A 16,909-nucleotide genomic window follows, 5' to 3' on the forward strand; every position below is an offset into this window, starting at 1 on the left:
AGGCATAGCAGAACACAGCACATTCTCTTCCAGTTTAAATTTGCAGCTTTTTCTACTACTGCTAGATATATGGGAGAAAGTTTCCATTCGTGATGGCTTGTTTTAAACCTACCACTGACTAAGATGTCAACAAAAATACTCAAATAGCTGCAACGAATGACCATTACAATTTAGAGTGACCTCCTTCAGATATGTCAAATCACTTCCAATGTGAGCGGGGGCAAGGGCAAGAACTGAACAAAATAAACTTTCAGCTCGTCTGAGGTTGTACATACAACTTAAGGTAACAAATTTAGCGTCACAAGGACATTCCTTCCAAAGGAATTATCTTTATTCCTAGTAATAGGGAGGACTTGGTAAACCATGATCCCAGACTACTTGCTCACAAATTACATTTGTAATATGTTTTAAACACTGTTTCTAAGGTTGAAGTTTTTAAACACTTGTTTGGTTAAAATCCTGTGCTAATGACTACTTTGGGAACATTTGACTGTTGTGATACAGACATGTTATCACGAAAGTACAGCTGTGTACACTTACCATAAATGTAGATGTTCCGAGTGTATTCACTGCTGGTCATTTCATTTGGGTTATCCTGCTGGCATTTTGCCCTCAGTCGGCCTGAATTCCAAGGTCTTGGGTTCTGCGTCAGTTGCTGTCTCCTCTTCCCTGACATCAAGTCATCAGGGGTATAAAAGATGCAGCAGACACCATTTTATTCAGTTTTTCTTGCCCCAGATGTCAGGTGCCCCCAAAAGGCGAGGCTAAAATTATGTAAATAAAACATACATGCACCAAAATAAGCTTTACCTTCATTGATAAGCAAATACACCACCTAGGTTGTATAGATTAGAGAAGTAAAGATAAGGTCCAGCAAAAATAAGGGGGATGGCGGGTGGCTAACCTGGACTGCAACAGTGAATACACCAACATCGACATTTATTGTAAGCGTACACAACTGTACTATGTTCTTAGTGTTTCACTGTTGCAGTCATTACATTTGGGTCAAGTCCCAAAGCTATGGTTGGGGGGGGGGGGGGGGCTGGAGCTAAACACCATTAGGTGCGGCTATGAGGCCCTGCATAACTGCAGTGGCAAAGCCTGCCCTGGATATAGAGTAAAGAGGCAGATTGTAATGTTTTGTAAAGGTATGCACTGAACTCCAAGTAGCAGCCTCTAAAATGTCTTTGGTTGGTACTCCCCTGAGAAAGGCTGCTGAAGTGGCTGCAGCTCTGGTTGAATGCGGCCTAATGCCCTTAGGCACTGGTTTGCCATGCTGCGAGTAGCAGAAACTAATGCAGTGACCTATCCACTTTGAAATAGTCTGCTTGGAGATGGCCTTTCCTTGTGATGCTGTGGCATATGCCACTAGTAATTGCTCTGTCTTTCTGAAAAACTTTAGTTTTGTCCAAGTAGAATCTAAGTTGTCTGTGTACGTCCAAAGAATGTAGAATTTTCTCCCCCTTGTTCTGTGGATTTGGATAAAACGTTGGCAAATGAATTGTTTGGTTAAGGGCTACACTGGATACAACCTTAGGCATAAATGTAGGGTTTGTTCTCAAGAGACCCTGTCTGGATAAAAAATGATAAAGGGTTCCACAGCCATGAGAGCCTGTAGCTCTGAAACTTATCTTGCAGAAGTTATTGCTAGGAGCAGAGCTGGTTTTCCAAGTTAAAAACTTTATATCCGCAGTAGCAGCTGGCTCAAAAGGAGGTAAGGTGAGTTTTTCCAAGCCTTAATTGAGGTCCCATGCAGGTATCGGCATTCTCCTTGGAGGCCTTAAGTTTTTGGCTCCGAGGTACTGCCTTAATAATGGATGAGAAAAGAGTGGTGGCTCTGTACTGTAATGAGCCGAAACGGCACAGGCATGGATTTTAATTTATGAAAAAGATAGGCCTTTGTCCAGCATCTCAGTTAAGTATTGCAAAATCTGAGGAATATTTGGGACAGCTGTATCAGTTCCTTGACCTTGGTTCCAAGCGCAAAATCTTTTCCCATTTCCTAGCACAGGATTTTCTAGTACTAGGCCTTCTGGCTTCTAAAATGACATCCATCACAGCTTTACTGAGAGGTGTGGTTTTGTATGGCTACATTATCTGCCATGCTGCCAGGTTTAGGGTGCTGAGTTGGCTATGCAGAATCGGATTGTTTTGCTGGGACAGTAGATGAGGTATTTGAGGTAATGTCCAGGCTGGGCATTGGGACAAGCTCCTTAAGATCGCATACCAGTACTGGCGTGGCCAGTCTGGGGCAATCATTTTTGGTTTCTCCTGCCTGACCTTTCGGAGTACCTTGGGGAGGAGAGGCAATGGAGGAAAGGCATATACTTATAGGTTTGTCCAGTTGAAAGATAAGGTGTCTACTTTCCAAGCTTGTCTGTGATAAGTCTTTGTGCAGAATCTTAGTTGTTTTGAGAGGAGGCAAATAGATCTATGTCCGGGCATCCCCATTTCTTTATCATGCTGAAGACTTGATCCAACTGCCACTCGTGGGGATCCATGAGGTTTCTGCTTAGTTCATCTGCCAGAGTATTTTCCTTTCCTGGCAGGAATTGTGCCTGCAGATGAACTTGGTAAGTCAATGCTGTGTCCCATAAAGCCATGGCTTGTCTGCACAAGGGATAAGAGTGCCCCCCTGCATGTTTATGTACCACATGACCGTGGTGTTCCGTCTATCAGTAGTTGTCCCGGATGAAGTAGGTCCTTGAAGGCCATCAGGGCATTTGAACAGCGAGCATCTTTGATATGTAGATGCTTTTGGTTTGTGGACCAGGTGCCCTGAATGCCTCTTCCTGCCATGTGTGCCCCCCAGGCATAATCTTAAGCATCCGTCGTTAGGCTCTGCCTGGCTGGGGGTAGTGAGAATGGCTGTCCCTTTTTTGGTGACAAGCCTTTGTCCACCATCGAAACTCCTGTTGCAGGCAGGGAATTAGAGTAATCATTGTTTCCAGACTGTGGCAATGTGTCCTGACATTTTTTAGGTACCACTGATTTTTCCTCATATGCAGTCTTGCATATGGAATTAAGATGCAGGATGCCATGAAGCCCAAAGCCTGCAGAATTTGTCTTGCAGATAACTGGGCCTTTGTTGCCATTTCCTTGAAATAGGTAGTCAGTTGCGTCTGTCTGGTGTGAGATAAGCCATCTGGGCAGTTGTATTTAAGCTTGCACCCAGGAATATTATCTCTTGAGAGGGTACTAGTTTTGATTTCTTTTTGTTAACATGCCTAGGGTACACAGTCAAGTCTTATCACAAACATCAGATGGTGTAGTAGAATGCCCTTGTTCTCTTCTTGTACGAGGAAGTCATCCAAGTAAGGATATATTTGTATTCCTCTGTCTGCAGTAAGAAATTACTGGTGTCAGGCACTTTGTGAAGACCCTGGGCGCAACAGATAAGCCAAAGGGCAGTGCAGAGAATTGGTAATGCTTTGAGCCAGCCTTGAATCTGAGGTATCTTCAGCATGATTGTCTGATTGGGACATGCAGGCATGCCTCTTTTAGGTCTAAAGTCACGAGCCAAGCCTTGCTGCCCAGCATGGGCAGAAGCTGCTGTAAGGTCTATTTTGGTATATCCAGGAAAGTGCTTAGAATTGATAGGTCCAGTATTGGTCTCCATGCTTTGTCCTTTCTGGGTACCAAGAACAGTCTTGAATAAAATCCTTGTCCTTGCTCTTGCCGTGGCACTTGTTGAATAGCCCTCATGTCCATGAGAACTGCGACTTGTTTTTGAGCCTCTGCCCATTGATTTTTTGGCAGGTCTGGCCAACTGTTTGCCCTTGGCAGGGTATGGAAATGAAACTTGTAGCCTTGTGACACTGTCTAGAACCCATTTGTCCTGGGTTACAATGAGCCAATTTTGAGGAAAAAAAGTGCTAGTTTTCCCCCTAAGGGTGCTGCCAGAAGGTAAGTGCTTGATGCAGGCAGGGGGAAGTCATTGGGACTGTTTCCTGTATGAACGTGGTCTTCTCCACCTTTGGAGGTAGAAGCACTCTACTTCTTAAACCTGTAGGATTCCCTGTGGCTGTGATCTGCCTCCAGGGCGTTTGGATCTGCCCCTTTGAGGTCTGAGACTGGAAAGGACCAATTCTTTGTGGGCCAGTGTCTGCTAAACCTAGGTGGCTGTACCTGTAAGAAATCCTTGACCGTTTGCATGGATTTAGCTTTGTCCTCCATTTTCTTTAACACCTCTTCTGCCTTAACACCAAACAAGGGATCATGCTGTAAAGGAGCATCTAATAATTTTGCTTTAACATGGTCAGGCAGATTTTGTTCCTTTAACCAAGCATGCCTCCTAATGACAGAACCCGTAACAGCGGCCCTGCAGGAGGCCTCCAGAGAATCAAACCCACATTGCAAAGTATGCTTTCCAACTTGTTCAGCTGCATGCAATAAATCCTGCATTTCTTTGTTTTCTGCACATTCAGAATTTGCCATCATTTTCTGTTTAAGCAGTGTCATGGTATACTGCCGATATTTGAGCATATGAAACTGGCAATTTAAGGCCCTTATAGCCAAAGTAGCAGATATGTAAATCTTTTTTCCCCATCTATCCAGTGCCACAGAATCCCTGTCAGAGGGGGTAGGGTTTTTTTGCAGTAGAAGCCTTGACCCCTTTCGGACCCTGAGAAATAGTTTCTGGGTTTGCAGTAGGGTTTTTGAAAAGGAATTTATGAGAGTCAGGGACCCTGTATTATCAGTCCGGCTTAACAGGAGCTGGAAGCAAAGAGTCAGGGGTCAGACTAGACTCCTGAAACACAATCTACAATGTCCAACGCATGTGGAATAGCTAGAGGCCTGTGTTGAGGTAGCAAAAGGAAGTCTGAGCCTTTTCTTAGATTCTGAAAAATCGTGGCTCTCCCAGTGGAAGTGCTCCCTCGTGCTATACAAGGTTTTCCCAAGAGAGTAGTACTAAGGAGGAGAAGCTGAAGGAACGGATTCTTCAGCATCAGAATCCTCATGGGGGGGGAAGAGAATATTCTTGATCAGAAGAGGAATCAGAAGAAATGGAAACTTGATCTAAAGATTCATAGTCGGTCTCTTGCCTAGGCCTCAGGAGGGTGATGGGAACCCCTGATAAAGGTAATTAAGTCTTCGGCCATTTTGAGCATCTGTTTTTTGGGCATGGAGGCCGGTCCTTGTGGCTGGTGAACTTGTTTCTTTGCCTTTAAAGGTGTTTTAGTCTTTGAAGTCAGTTTAATATATAATTATTTAGGTCTGAATACACTCTCATAAGCTGATGCCTGCTCAGCGGATCCGAACCCATCTGAGGGAATAATCTCAGAGGCTCCAATACCTTGAGTTTCCAGCGGCCTGGCAGACTCCATGTGGGAGTCTGTAGTGGCCTGCGACTAGCAGGCGTTAGGGGCTGCGAAAGTGCCTCACTGAGAATCAGCGACTTGCTTAGGAGAAGCTTAGTCTGTTTTGGACCTCTGTTGTCTGTCTTTCTTTGCATTTTTTGTGAACTCCGGTAGACGGATGGCTATCAGACGACATTGTATAATTAAATCTTAGCCCAAAACAGCTTAATGCAAAATTGTACCGACGCTCAGTGCGCTGGTTGAATCTAGCACAAAACAGACAACTAGCAACGTCGTTGTCAGGGTCTAGGCAAGGAATACAGTAAGAATGAAAGTCCTTATGAGGTATTTGCTTCCCTCTGCTTCGGGCACCGCATAAGAAAAACTGAATAAAATGGCGTCGGCTGCATCTTTTATACCCCTGACGACCTGACTTCAGGGAAGAGGCAACAGCAACCGACGCAGGACCCAAGACTTTGGAATTCAGGCTGACCGAGGGCAACCTGCCAGCAGATAACCCAAATGTAATAACTGCAGTGAAACAAAGAACATCTGTTATGTTAATCACATTTTCGTTACAATAAAATTAATGTCCTGTTAATTGGAACAAGATGGTCATTATGAATTTTGGGAATCCCAAATAACCTAACTTGGGACAATGTACAACCGAAAAAAAATCAAAGTTTAAGTTAAACTTCCATTTAGGCCCAATGCAACAGTGAAACATGAAAAACTGAAGGCATCTATTTATCTGGATTTGCTTTGAATCCTGGAGAACAAAAGGGTAACCTTATTTATGTAATTTGTGGCATTTACTAGATTAAAGAAACTTACCACAGTCACTGTACACATTTTTTAGAGAAAGGTTTAGATTAAATTTAGAAAAAGGTGTTCACATCTCAATAACGTGCCATATTTCAACTTAAATATTTTAGTGGTGAAATTTCAAATTAAAGGGGTATGGATGGGAGCTAGAGTGACCCAGTCTTACCAGATTGTGCCTTTTACAAAACTGGCAATTCTTATTCACTCATCCATTTTTAATGAATATCATTGTACAAAATATGCATGCACATGAAGTTATTTGGAAAACTGATACTGCCCTAATTATGTAGTTTTAAATTGAACGGACTTTGAAATTTGAGTAGAGATGGATTTGAATTTAATTTTTAGATCCAAAATTACAAACTGATATGCAGAACAGTGAGAATCTCTACAGTAAGAAAAAATTGTAAACTATTACATTTTAGGAATCATTTCAACTTGCGCTTAATTTGATATGGAATGTAAATTAATTTGTAGATAGATTCTGAATCAGAAGAAAAATGTACTCCATTCAGGAATTCATCTAAATTTTAAAACCAAACTTAACTTGTGGAATACCTCAAAAATAAAGATTTCCATAAATCTTTGATTCCATTTTCAGTAGAAATAGGTTCATAGATCACTACTATGTTAATTGCCCTTGTGGGACATTAAGCGTAGCCAATTAACCCATATGAGAATCAAACCTTGCACCTTGTATAAGGCAAATATCTTAATTTTAACTGATAATTGGAAAATTAGCAATGGAGTTATTTAAAAACTGCTGGTTTGAAACCATTTCATTTATGAAAACTTGAGTCTTAAAAATAGGAACAAGTCTGAATGGTCTACTAAAACCAAATGTTTCCATGTGCAATTTACAAGCAATGTAGATTAAAGGTTCTATTTTTTTAACTTTACATAAATAGGGAAAGGTATTCTATAGGCATTGTTTACATTGTAAATTGCATAAGTGGTTTAGTATTTCTATACAAATTTATACACATTTATGAAAATGTGTTTGCTATAAAAAAACAAATGCCTTTTTAAACAAGGAATAAGCGTTAGACGAGGTTAATCTGAATGTACGGGGCAGTGATTTAAATATATTCAAAGCAAAGGCGATTAGATGAATTACTAGCAGCTGATAAGCAAATTATTTGTTTCAAGATGCACTTAAATGTGCTTGGACTTGAGCCTAAACATGTTTTGTACCACGTTTTAAATAGTGTACTTAATTTAGCTCTGGTGGTTTGTAATGAGATTTTACAGTATTTAAGTGAAACAGGAACTTCAGAATTACTGTGGAACGAAAGTACTATATTCCTTTACAGATTTCCATTTGAGACTGGTTTTAAGCAGGGCAGGTAGAGCAAGATAATATCCAGAAACTGCACAATTCCCCTCCACATCCCCTCCTGTGTAGACAACACTGTCAGAGTGCAACTAGAAGAGGTCTTAAACCTCATTCAAAAAGTAAACTAAAAAATTACTTCCCAAAGAAAGCCAAGGAACTTTAAGTTACTCTGGATCTTGGCAGCCTAAACGAATGCCCAAAGAGTTCCAGATGGTACTTGGGAACCCCATCTTGATCCACTTCTTGAAAGGCGACCATACACTGGTCTTCAGGAAACATCTCTACATAAAGCAAGCAAAGGAGTCAAAGATTACCTAGACTCCCATTTAGAAAGCAGCCACACCAGTTTTGGGCACTTCGTCTCACCTCAGCTCTCCCCCTCCACCAGGTGCTTACCAATTGCATTATCCCACAATTGCAACGAAACAGAAGCTGCAAGGGGCGAGTGCTTTATTATTTGGTCAACTGTCTCCTAGTTGCTCCAACTTTGGAGAAGTTAGAGCACGGGAGTCTACTCCAACTATTCTGGACACTGGGCATTATGATGGGCACTGCAGAGTTATGAAGATGCTAGACATTCACTGGACATATCCTGCAAGACCTTTTCCCTCTGGACAGGATTCCTTCCACTCAGGGCGGTGTGAATTCATCTAGTCCCCTATACAAAACTTTACATGCAAGTTCTTTAGTGGATCTTCAAAGGCAGTAATGCCTGTATACAGACTTGGCAGATCAAAATTTCCAAAGCAAGCAAAGCATTCACAATGGTGGCATTACATCCCCAATCTCTTTGGTGAGACACCTCTGCACTGCTGTATTGGCAGTCACCAATGAAGCCTCCACCCATGTTGCAGGAACTGTAAAACACTTCATGTACATCACAAATTGAAGCCAGACATGGCATTAGTTTTTTGTGATTACAGCTGTCTTCAATCTACAAGCCTTTTAGGAATCCCTTCAACAAACTTGCCATTTACTAGCATAGGTGTGGTATGGTATACAAGAACAGGGTGGGTCTTACCCCCCTCCCTCATGCCAAGCCATGAAAGTTCAGGAATGTTCAGTAAATTGGTCAGTATAGTCAAATTACTGGGAACTGGAAACTTGTGCACAGACTTTGCTACTGTCTGCTAATGCTGTAAGAGTGGTCCTACAATAGCATACAAATCTTCATTTCTGAAGCACTTCCTTATGGAAAAATTCTCCTGAAGCCTCTGCTGAAAATGGAACCTGTGCCCAGTCAGACTCTCTCAGTAAACCAAACAAGTTATACAACCAAACAAGTTATACAACCAATCTGCATTCCTAACCAAAAAAGCCCCAGGAGGAGAATGTTGGAACAGAATTTGCAACAGCCCAGCAATGCTGCCATCCAGAAACACTACTAGGATTACATCATGCATACCCACCCTCATTTTCCCTCCATACCAAAATCTCTTAAGCCAGGCAGAACAAGTTCAAAGTAATTCTCATAGCAACATTTCAACCTTGTTGAGTCTTTAAGAGCCTCCCCCAATCCTTAGCAACAGACTGACATTTTGGCTTCCTTGCTCACCCACTATCCCTGGATCTCCCATTCTTCACAATGGACATCCTGGCTATAACCCTTCCCTATGTGGTCCCACCAGAATCCTTAGTTTAACAGCATTAACTCTACTAGGCTTGAGAATGCGTCACTTATGTAAACAGCTAGCACAGACCATCAACCTCTCCCTGCATCAACTTGAAATGACCAGAGACTTCTAGTTTCCAATCATCACATAGGCATCAGATTTCCCCACAACCTCTCCCTAGGACAGCAGAGATGAAAGTACAGCTGTTAAGAACTTATAACAGTAAATGTCCAACTGATCACTGGGTATTACAATACTTGCGTAATTCTACAGTGGTAACCTGATGTCCAGTAGCAGTACCAAAGCCAAAGCTTATTGCTCTGTACCTTCCAGCATACAAACTTAGCCTATGGGCTTAGATGTACACAACTGCCACGAGTGTATGATCCTCAGTCTATCCATCCACTCCCCCCCCCCCCCGAGTGGAGAGAAACAAGTCCAATTAAGAAAGGAAGCCAACTGCCACTCTGGCCAGAAAACTACAGGAAAAAGGGGGAAGCAATACTGCAACAGTGATCAGTAGAAAGCATCAAGTTATACAATAAAAAATGGCAAATTAATTTTAAACAGATAAAAAAAAACAGATTAAAACTCTTTATGGGATTCACTTTACCCCAAATAGACCCAAATGCTGGCATTGTAATCATGAACCAGCTGATCACCGTGGGCAGTGATCACTGGATGGTTACATAGAATCAGTTTTAAGCTGCAATATTTCCCATCAGAAATGTGTGCGATAAGAACAGCATGTATCCAATGCACATCAGTTATATCTGTTACCATTGAGGCCAAGCATAACTGGAAAGCAGCTTCTATGCCAAAATTCAGAGCAAAGGTGGTGGTCTATTAAATCTGTTCAGCTTTTTTCCTTTTTTACTCTCTCTAATGGTAGAGTGGCACAAAATATTTTTCCTCAACTTGCTATCAAATATGACAACGTTAAGGATTGGTTATATGTCTGCTGTTTAGTAGTCTTAAGACGACAAATGTAGCAAGAGGGGTCTTAAATGTGAAAATGCATTTATTATGCTAGTTAAAAATCCAGGCGATTACCTCAAGAACAGATCTGCAATCGATGCCTTTGAAAAAGGCACTAGATGAGGAGACTGCTCTTGCGGAGTGGGCCTTCACTGTGGAAGGTAAGACAGAAGACCTTTTGAAATCCAGCTAGAGATAGTCAATTAGAAACTGGGCTTCCCAACTTACCCTCTTGGAAGGAAACAAAGTTGGTCAAACTTTATCCCCAAGTAAAATGTTAGTTGCCTATGCACATCCAGGGAGATAAGAGATGGCCTTACCACTTCTGACATAAAGGAAAGGTTAGTCCTCAAGGAAACCCTATCATTATGGAAGGTGGGGTTCACTATAAGGGCCTGCAACTCAAGATTCTTCTAGTCTTCTTTCGGCTTTTCCTGGCTAGGGGTCACCACAGCAGATCATCTGTCCACTCATGATTGGCAATGGAGTTTTATAGTGTCGAGTTGCCAGCCTGGCGCCCAACCTTCCACAGAAGGTACACACGCACAAACTCACACCTAGGGTGAATTTAGAGTGTCCAATCCACCTACTGCATGTCTTTGGGATGTGGGAGGAAACCGGAGCACCTGGAGGAAGCCCACTCGACCACAGGGAAGACATGCAGACTCTGCACAGAAGGCACCCCAGCCGAGAATCTAACCAGAGAACCTCTTGCTGTGAGGCGGTAACGCTAACCACTGCGGCCGCCCAACTCAAGATTCTTCTACTATGGGTAAGAAATGACCAGAACAGTTTTCCTGGTACAGAATTTATGGTCCCACAGATGGAGAGCTCTTCTTGGAGGACTTATGAAGGATGCCTTCTAAAAACTCACCTCAGTTCTGGAAAGCAATGGTGGACTTGAGAGGCAATCATACAAGTGGGCTTTGGAATAGGCCATACCACTTTTTAAATAACTTGAGCACACATGACAGATCCACCGAATGGGAGTGTTATGACACCATATGAAAATTGTTTCAAATTGGATAGGCAAGATTTTCTAGTAGGTTCTCATCTTGCATGACCCTCGAATGAAAACTTGGCATCTGAATGCAACTAATATTCCATCATCCAGAGTAGCAGGTTGACAGCCTGAAAGTTGGGATGAATTGCCAAACCCTTGTTCTGTGCGACTATGCTGTGGGGCATCAGTGATTGCCCCTATCCAGACAGGGTACAGGGGAGACTGAGCTGCCTGTGCAAAAAGTGTTACTAGCAATACATTGGGTTCTCTTTCTGGATCTTCAGGAGAACCTTTGGGATCAGATGGAAGGCAGAGGTACTTTACCCCACCCCCCACCATAAGGACCATGTCCATCCTTTAGGGCTTAGTGAGAAGGGTCCTAGAGCAGATCAGTTATCTGCTCTGGCTGAAAGCAAGCCGATCAGAGGTGCACCCTGTTTGTGGACCATGTCCAGAAAGACTTCTGTGCAACATCCATTCATGGGGGGTCTTGTCTGGATATGCTGAGTTGGTATGAGACTACATTGTCCTAGGAAGGTATGGAAACATTTATAAAAAGAAACATGTCACTATAGGCAATGTCCTATGCCATCAGAGCTAGCCTGCACAGCTGATGAGACTTGGTGCCCCCCAGTTTACTGACTTTACGGAGATGTTATTCTGAATGCTTTCAGGGGGACTCAGTGCCACAAACAGCACCTGTAATGCCTAGATAACTGCTTTCATCTTCAGTGTTGCTAGAGTTCTGTGAAGGACCACTGTCAAACTGTTGTGGAGCCTGACCACATGCCTAAGGCTAAGTTGGATGAATGTGCAAGTTGAGTTTGGATGGGTAGGAAGAATCTCCTGTGTCAAGTTTCACAGATATCCACCATTGCAGTTCTCACTTTAGAAAGGGGAAAAGGGGGATTTGGAAGTCCTGAGGGTGGGTGGTTGGCAATGTCAAGACCAAAGAACTAAATACAACTGATCTTCCTCTTGTACAACCTGGCATAAGGCATCCAAATTGCAAATGCCATGTACCCTACAGCACTCTGAACCTCTGAGGTTGCAGACAGGGAGAGCAAGGACTGGAAGTAATTGGGTCAGAGAACTTTGAAGGAAAAGTCACTGACAGGGTATTCCATCTGCAACCTAGAAGACGGTATCCTTGGAAGAGGTTAGAAGACTTCCTGAGGTTGATAGTGAATCCCAGTCTTCAAGTGAATGAGATCCAATTGTTTCCTTGCACAAGGACCAAAACGGTAGTCATCCATGTAGGGGAAGATTCCCTGGGTTCTGCAGAAGGTGATAGCTGGAGATAGGTACACGAAGCTGCAAGCATTTCAAAGGGTAAGCAGAGAATAGAAAGTGATGGAAACCAGAAACTCCTACAGGTAGTGTGTATAGGGATGTGCAGGTATGCATACTTCACAGCTAGGGTGACCAGAAGGCTTGAGGAAGGATAAAGGGAAGCAAGGTCTGGAGAGAAAGCATCTTGGACAGAACTTCCAAAAAGGCATCAAGTTAAGAAAGTTAGGATGGACCTACATTGTTCTTTCTTGGGGAAGAACAGCCTTTAGTGGAAACCTTTTTTCCTGGGCTGTCAAATAACTGGTTCTATAGCTTCCCTGGAGTGCAGTTACTGAACCAATGTGATAGAGGAGGCTGGGAGAAACTGAATCCACTTTTGGGAGAGGAATATGTGGACCAAGATGGGAAGCAGAAGACAGTCAGTTGGAAAGACTTCCAGACTTGGAATCAGGCAGACTTTTCTTGTAACCTTTTCTTAGAGATTCTTACCTTTTTGAGGAGGCATTTTTATTTTTATGGACAATGGATAGCTCCGTTGTTATCTATGAACAAAGAGAAATGTGCTTGAAATCATGCACAAGTTTTCCTCTTTCCTACAGGGTTTTAAGCTCAGCTGCAGAAGAGTAAAAAAAAAATGTCCAAAACCTTGGTCTTGTCTTCTGGGAGAGACTGCAAGTAAAGTAATTAAAGCCTGTGGATAGGCGAACCAGTAGCTGCAGCCTTAGGGGAGGCATTGTGACTGCACTTAATGTCTTGTTACTTGTGTGGCATTACTGATCATAGAATGAACCCAGGATTTAAATCTTTAAGAATCCTCAAATTCAGACTTTCAGGCCCAAGTAAAGGATCCCAAGGAGAGTTGGATATAGGGCTGGGTGCCATCACTGTTGCAGACATCAGACCACAAAGTTGTCAAGTGGTTAGTTCAGTTACATCAGGTTGCCACAGTAGTTTTCCTGCTGCTGTAGCTATGGTGACAAACTAATTTTAACATTAGCTAAGCTTTGTCACTACTTGCAAAAAGAAAACTAAAGAACCAAAGTGGGACAACACACACGTCTGTACATTACATATGAAAAATATGAAAAATAGAAAACATACCTTCTAAGTCATCAATTGACTTCTCCAGTTTGGCTACAGACCTCTCCGCAAACTCTGCTCTAGTCTCAGCCTGAGAAAAAGAAAAGATGGTATAAGTTTTTTTTTTTTTTTTAAAATAGAAAACAGACCTCTACCCAAACCAGCCTTAACCAGATAATGAGATGCTTGTTTTGATTTTCAACTTTAGCAACATCTTCAGTAATTTCAAGAGTAATAACAAAGTGAAATACATTGCAGGGTATCAACACATTCAATGAAAAATGGCACACTAATGTATCCAGCACTATCCAACAGGACTAACTGTTTCAATGTCATAGTTGTCTACTCACTTTTCTGTGAAGCATATCCTTTTAAATCCTTTACTTCTGGCAAGTTACTAGAATGTTTGCCTTTACCATATACATGTGGCACACATTCTGATGCCATGTCATGAACCAGTGGGTTCACAAAATGAACCCAAAAGCCTTATTCACAACATATTGCTCTAACCCAGTTACCACTGCAGAGAACTACAGCACCCCCCCCCCATATACCGCCAATTCTGGATGCCTGTGGTCATTAATGCATCGGTCTCAGTCAGTACACATTCCTACAATCACACATTAACTTACAGAAACATTTGGGAAGAATACATCTAACTCCACTCCAATTACTGTACGTACTTAAGCTGCATAGGACATTGGTTAAAGAATGCAAAATCAATAAAAGTCGACTTAGTTATTTCCCTGAATGCAAAGTAAAAATATGGCCTTTGTAGCATATTTTCTGCTGCCATTCACGTCTCCATGCTGAAAGCTAAATTACCAGCACAGTAGGAAAATTGATTGCTTCAGTGGGCAGCATGAAGAGTTACCACTGCCCAAAGATACTCACCTTCAGGAGTAAATGCATTTTAGATTTTTGGTCTCAAAATTGCCACTGGATTTGCACACAAGATTAACTGAAACTCTTACCTTTAATACTAGCATGTTTGTTTGAATGCCAACCCCAAACAGAACCAGGATCATGTACAGCATATGCTACAAGTCACTACTCCACAGACTACTATACATTTCAACTGTGTTGGGAGGAGGAGAAATTAGTTGAGCAAGAGGTAACCTGGCATCTGGCCATGGTTTCAAAAAATCCTTAATGCTTCATATGTCCTGCATATGACCTCAGCCTGCAGGTATAGGGGGCACATAAGCAGATGTAAGAAAAGTAATGCCTCCCCAACTAGACCCAGGAGAGCCCTGGCGAGGGCCTGTGAAACAGCATAGTAAATAAAGTACTCACTATGGTCAAAGTACAGTAAAATGGGAAAGCAATACTGCAACAGAGATCTGTCATGGTAAATTATACAACTGTACTATACCCTTTCCCAGATCACTGTAGCAGTATTCCAATACTCAAGGGTGATTCCCAAAGCAAACAGTTGGTGGTGGTAGGGATCAGGTAAAAGAGGAGGCTTGGCAAAGAAGGTGACAGAGGTGTAAAAAGTATCTACTCTAAAGCTTAATGGAACTGGAATGAGTGCCACTGAAGGCACAGAGAAACTGCTCTGGCTGAACGCAACTTGGACAGGGGCTGGAATCTTTTTACCATAGAAGGTGTTGAGAACAGAACTGGAAATCCAAACTGGAGGACTATTTGGAAAAAGGTCTTCCAATTTACCCTGCTGAGACAGTTGATCAGACTTTCTAAAAAGGTTTAGGATTTTTACCCGGAGAACACTTCAGCCTCTGTATATCCAGGAAATGAAGGCTTTGCCGGTTTTGAGGAAGAATTTGGGAATAAAGGTTCAGAGACCTTTCATTTACCACTTCAGGCATAAAGAATGGGCTAGCCATTAAGGAAACTCTAGCCTTGTGAAGGGAATAAACAGTGGGGTTGCCATAAGAGCCTGTTGCTAACTCTAGCAGATAAGTGTATAAATGTTTCCAGGTACAGACTTAGTGAAGCCGTTTTAAAAGGTGGCATGCTAAGCTTCTCAAACAAAATTCAAATCCCTGCTAGGGGAAAGGCCTTGGGATTTAGATGGACCCCTTTTAAGAACAGTTTCAACTCAACTCTGTATAGCAATGGTATGCAAAGTCATGCAAAAAAAAGCATAGTCTGATTCTCCAAAGCCCACTTATCACTGAATTAGCTCATACACTTACGACAATAGCAGATATATTCAGAAAAGGAGACTTGTGACAACATACGGAAAATCTTTTCTAAATGGCAGTTTCTAGGATGTGGTTCTCTTATCTCCTGGTGTCCACTAAGCATGTCATCCAAGAAGTGGCGTGTGAAAGGAATTAATTCCATCACCCAGATTTTCTCAGGTTGAGAACATCTAGGTTTGGGTGAAGCAAGTCTGCTGTGGAGTAATTTGCTCCTAACCCAAACAGTAGGGGAACCAATACTGCCTGGGCCAAAAGGGAAGGAACTAGCAACATTTCTGGATTGTTGTGCATCTTCAGAAAGACTTCTGAAATAAGGGGTAGAAGGTACAATAGAATTTCTCCCCCTAGTTGAAGGGCACTGCCTCCATCCTCCAGAACTGGAGACATGTTATGAAGCAGCACAGTGAGTTCTGTTCTAGCTGCAAGAATAAAAAGTGTCTAAAATAACTGGACACTCGTGCCAGCCCATCTAAGGGTGGGTGCCTGCCCATGCTCTCAATAAGTGCAGCTACTGCCAAGCAGCAGACGCAGTAAGGGGAAATACCCATAGCCACCTGCCGAATCTTTCGGCATGAGATGTGCAGTCTCAGGAAAGCCAGATGAAACAGATCATATAGAAAGAAAAGACTCAACACAAGTTAAAATGGGTGGGCATCTACAAGTGTACAAGACTTGATACAAATTAAAACAAAGGGGCACAATTAATAAAACTGCCACAAATTGCTTAAATGCATTTTCTTATCACTGCACGATAGCACTACAGTACTTTACCTCTTTCAGCTTATCAGTAAGGAGCTTTATCTCTTCTTCGTATTTGTCTTCCTTTTGAGAAAACTAGAACAAAAAAACAGCACTTTAACCAAAAGTCCCAAGCAAACACTACTTGTCAACTAACATTTATGCTAAAATGAGACAAGTACATTTTCAAGTACACATCATTCCTGTAATTTCAGGTCTGGTGTGCCTAAAACTTGCAATCCACCAGAACAGCCACATACACCGCCTCAGCAGAAGTATTTCTCATATGAAACCCCTCCCCAAAAGTATGCAAAAATTTTAGTTCAGATGCACATTTCTCCAGTCCTATAAAACGATGCAAATGCTATGGCAACAAAGGCAAGCTTTTCACCAACCCTGGGGGCCCAGATAAGGGGACCAGTATGTGATGTACAGGAAGCTAACACTAAACCTTGCTAACAATTTCAGTGCACACCAAAGGCAATCTAAACAATTTCCAAGTCTAGAAGCTGGCAAAGTAACTGGCATTTAACGAGCTCAAAATCACCAAGCTGCAATTAAAGGCAAGGTGA

General features: G+C 42.3%; 1 protein-coding gene across 4 annotated transcripts in view; it reads right to left on the minus strand.

Annotated features, from left to right (window-relative positions):
• LOC122808839 (tropomyosin alpha-3 chain-like) overlaps positions 1–16,909 on the minus strand; it is a 609,453-nt gene that overhangs the window by 201,996 nt on the left and 390,548 nt on the right. For all 4 annotated transcript variants that reach the window (XM_044079925.1, XM_044079924.1, XM_044079927.1 and 1 more), the window contains 2 exons: positions 16,371–16,433; positions 13,450–13,519 (listed from right to left, as the gene is read on the minus strand). In XM_044079925.1, coding sequence (XP_043935860.1) covers positions 13,450–13,519; positions 16,371–16,433 — 133 coding nt within the window. The remainder of the gene's footprint in view (positions 1–13,449; positions 13,520–16,370; positions 16,434–16,909) is intronic.

This window comes from Protopterus annectens, chromosome 8.part0 (assembly GCF_019279795.1).
Source record: "Protopterus annectens isolate FY-2018-M chromosome 8.part0, PAN1.0, whole genome shotgun sequence".
NCBI classification, from domain to species: Eukaryota; Metazoa; Chordata; order Ceratodontiformes; family Protopteridae; genus Protopterus; species Protopterus annectens.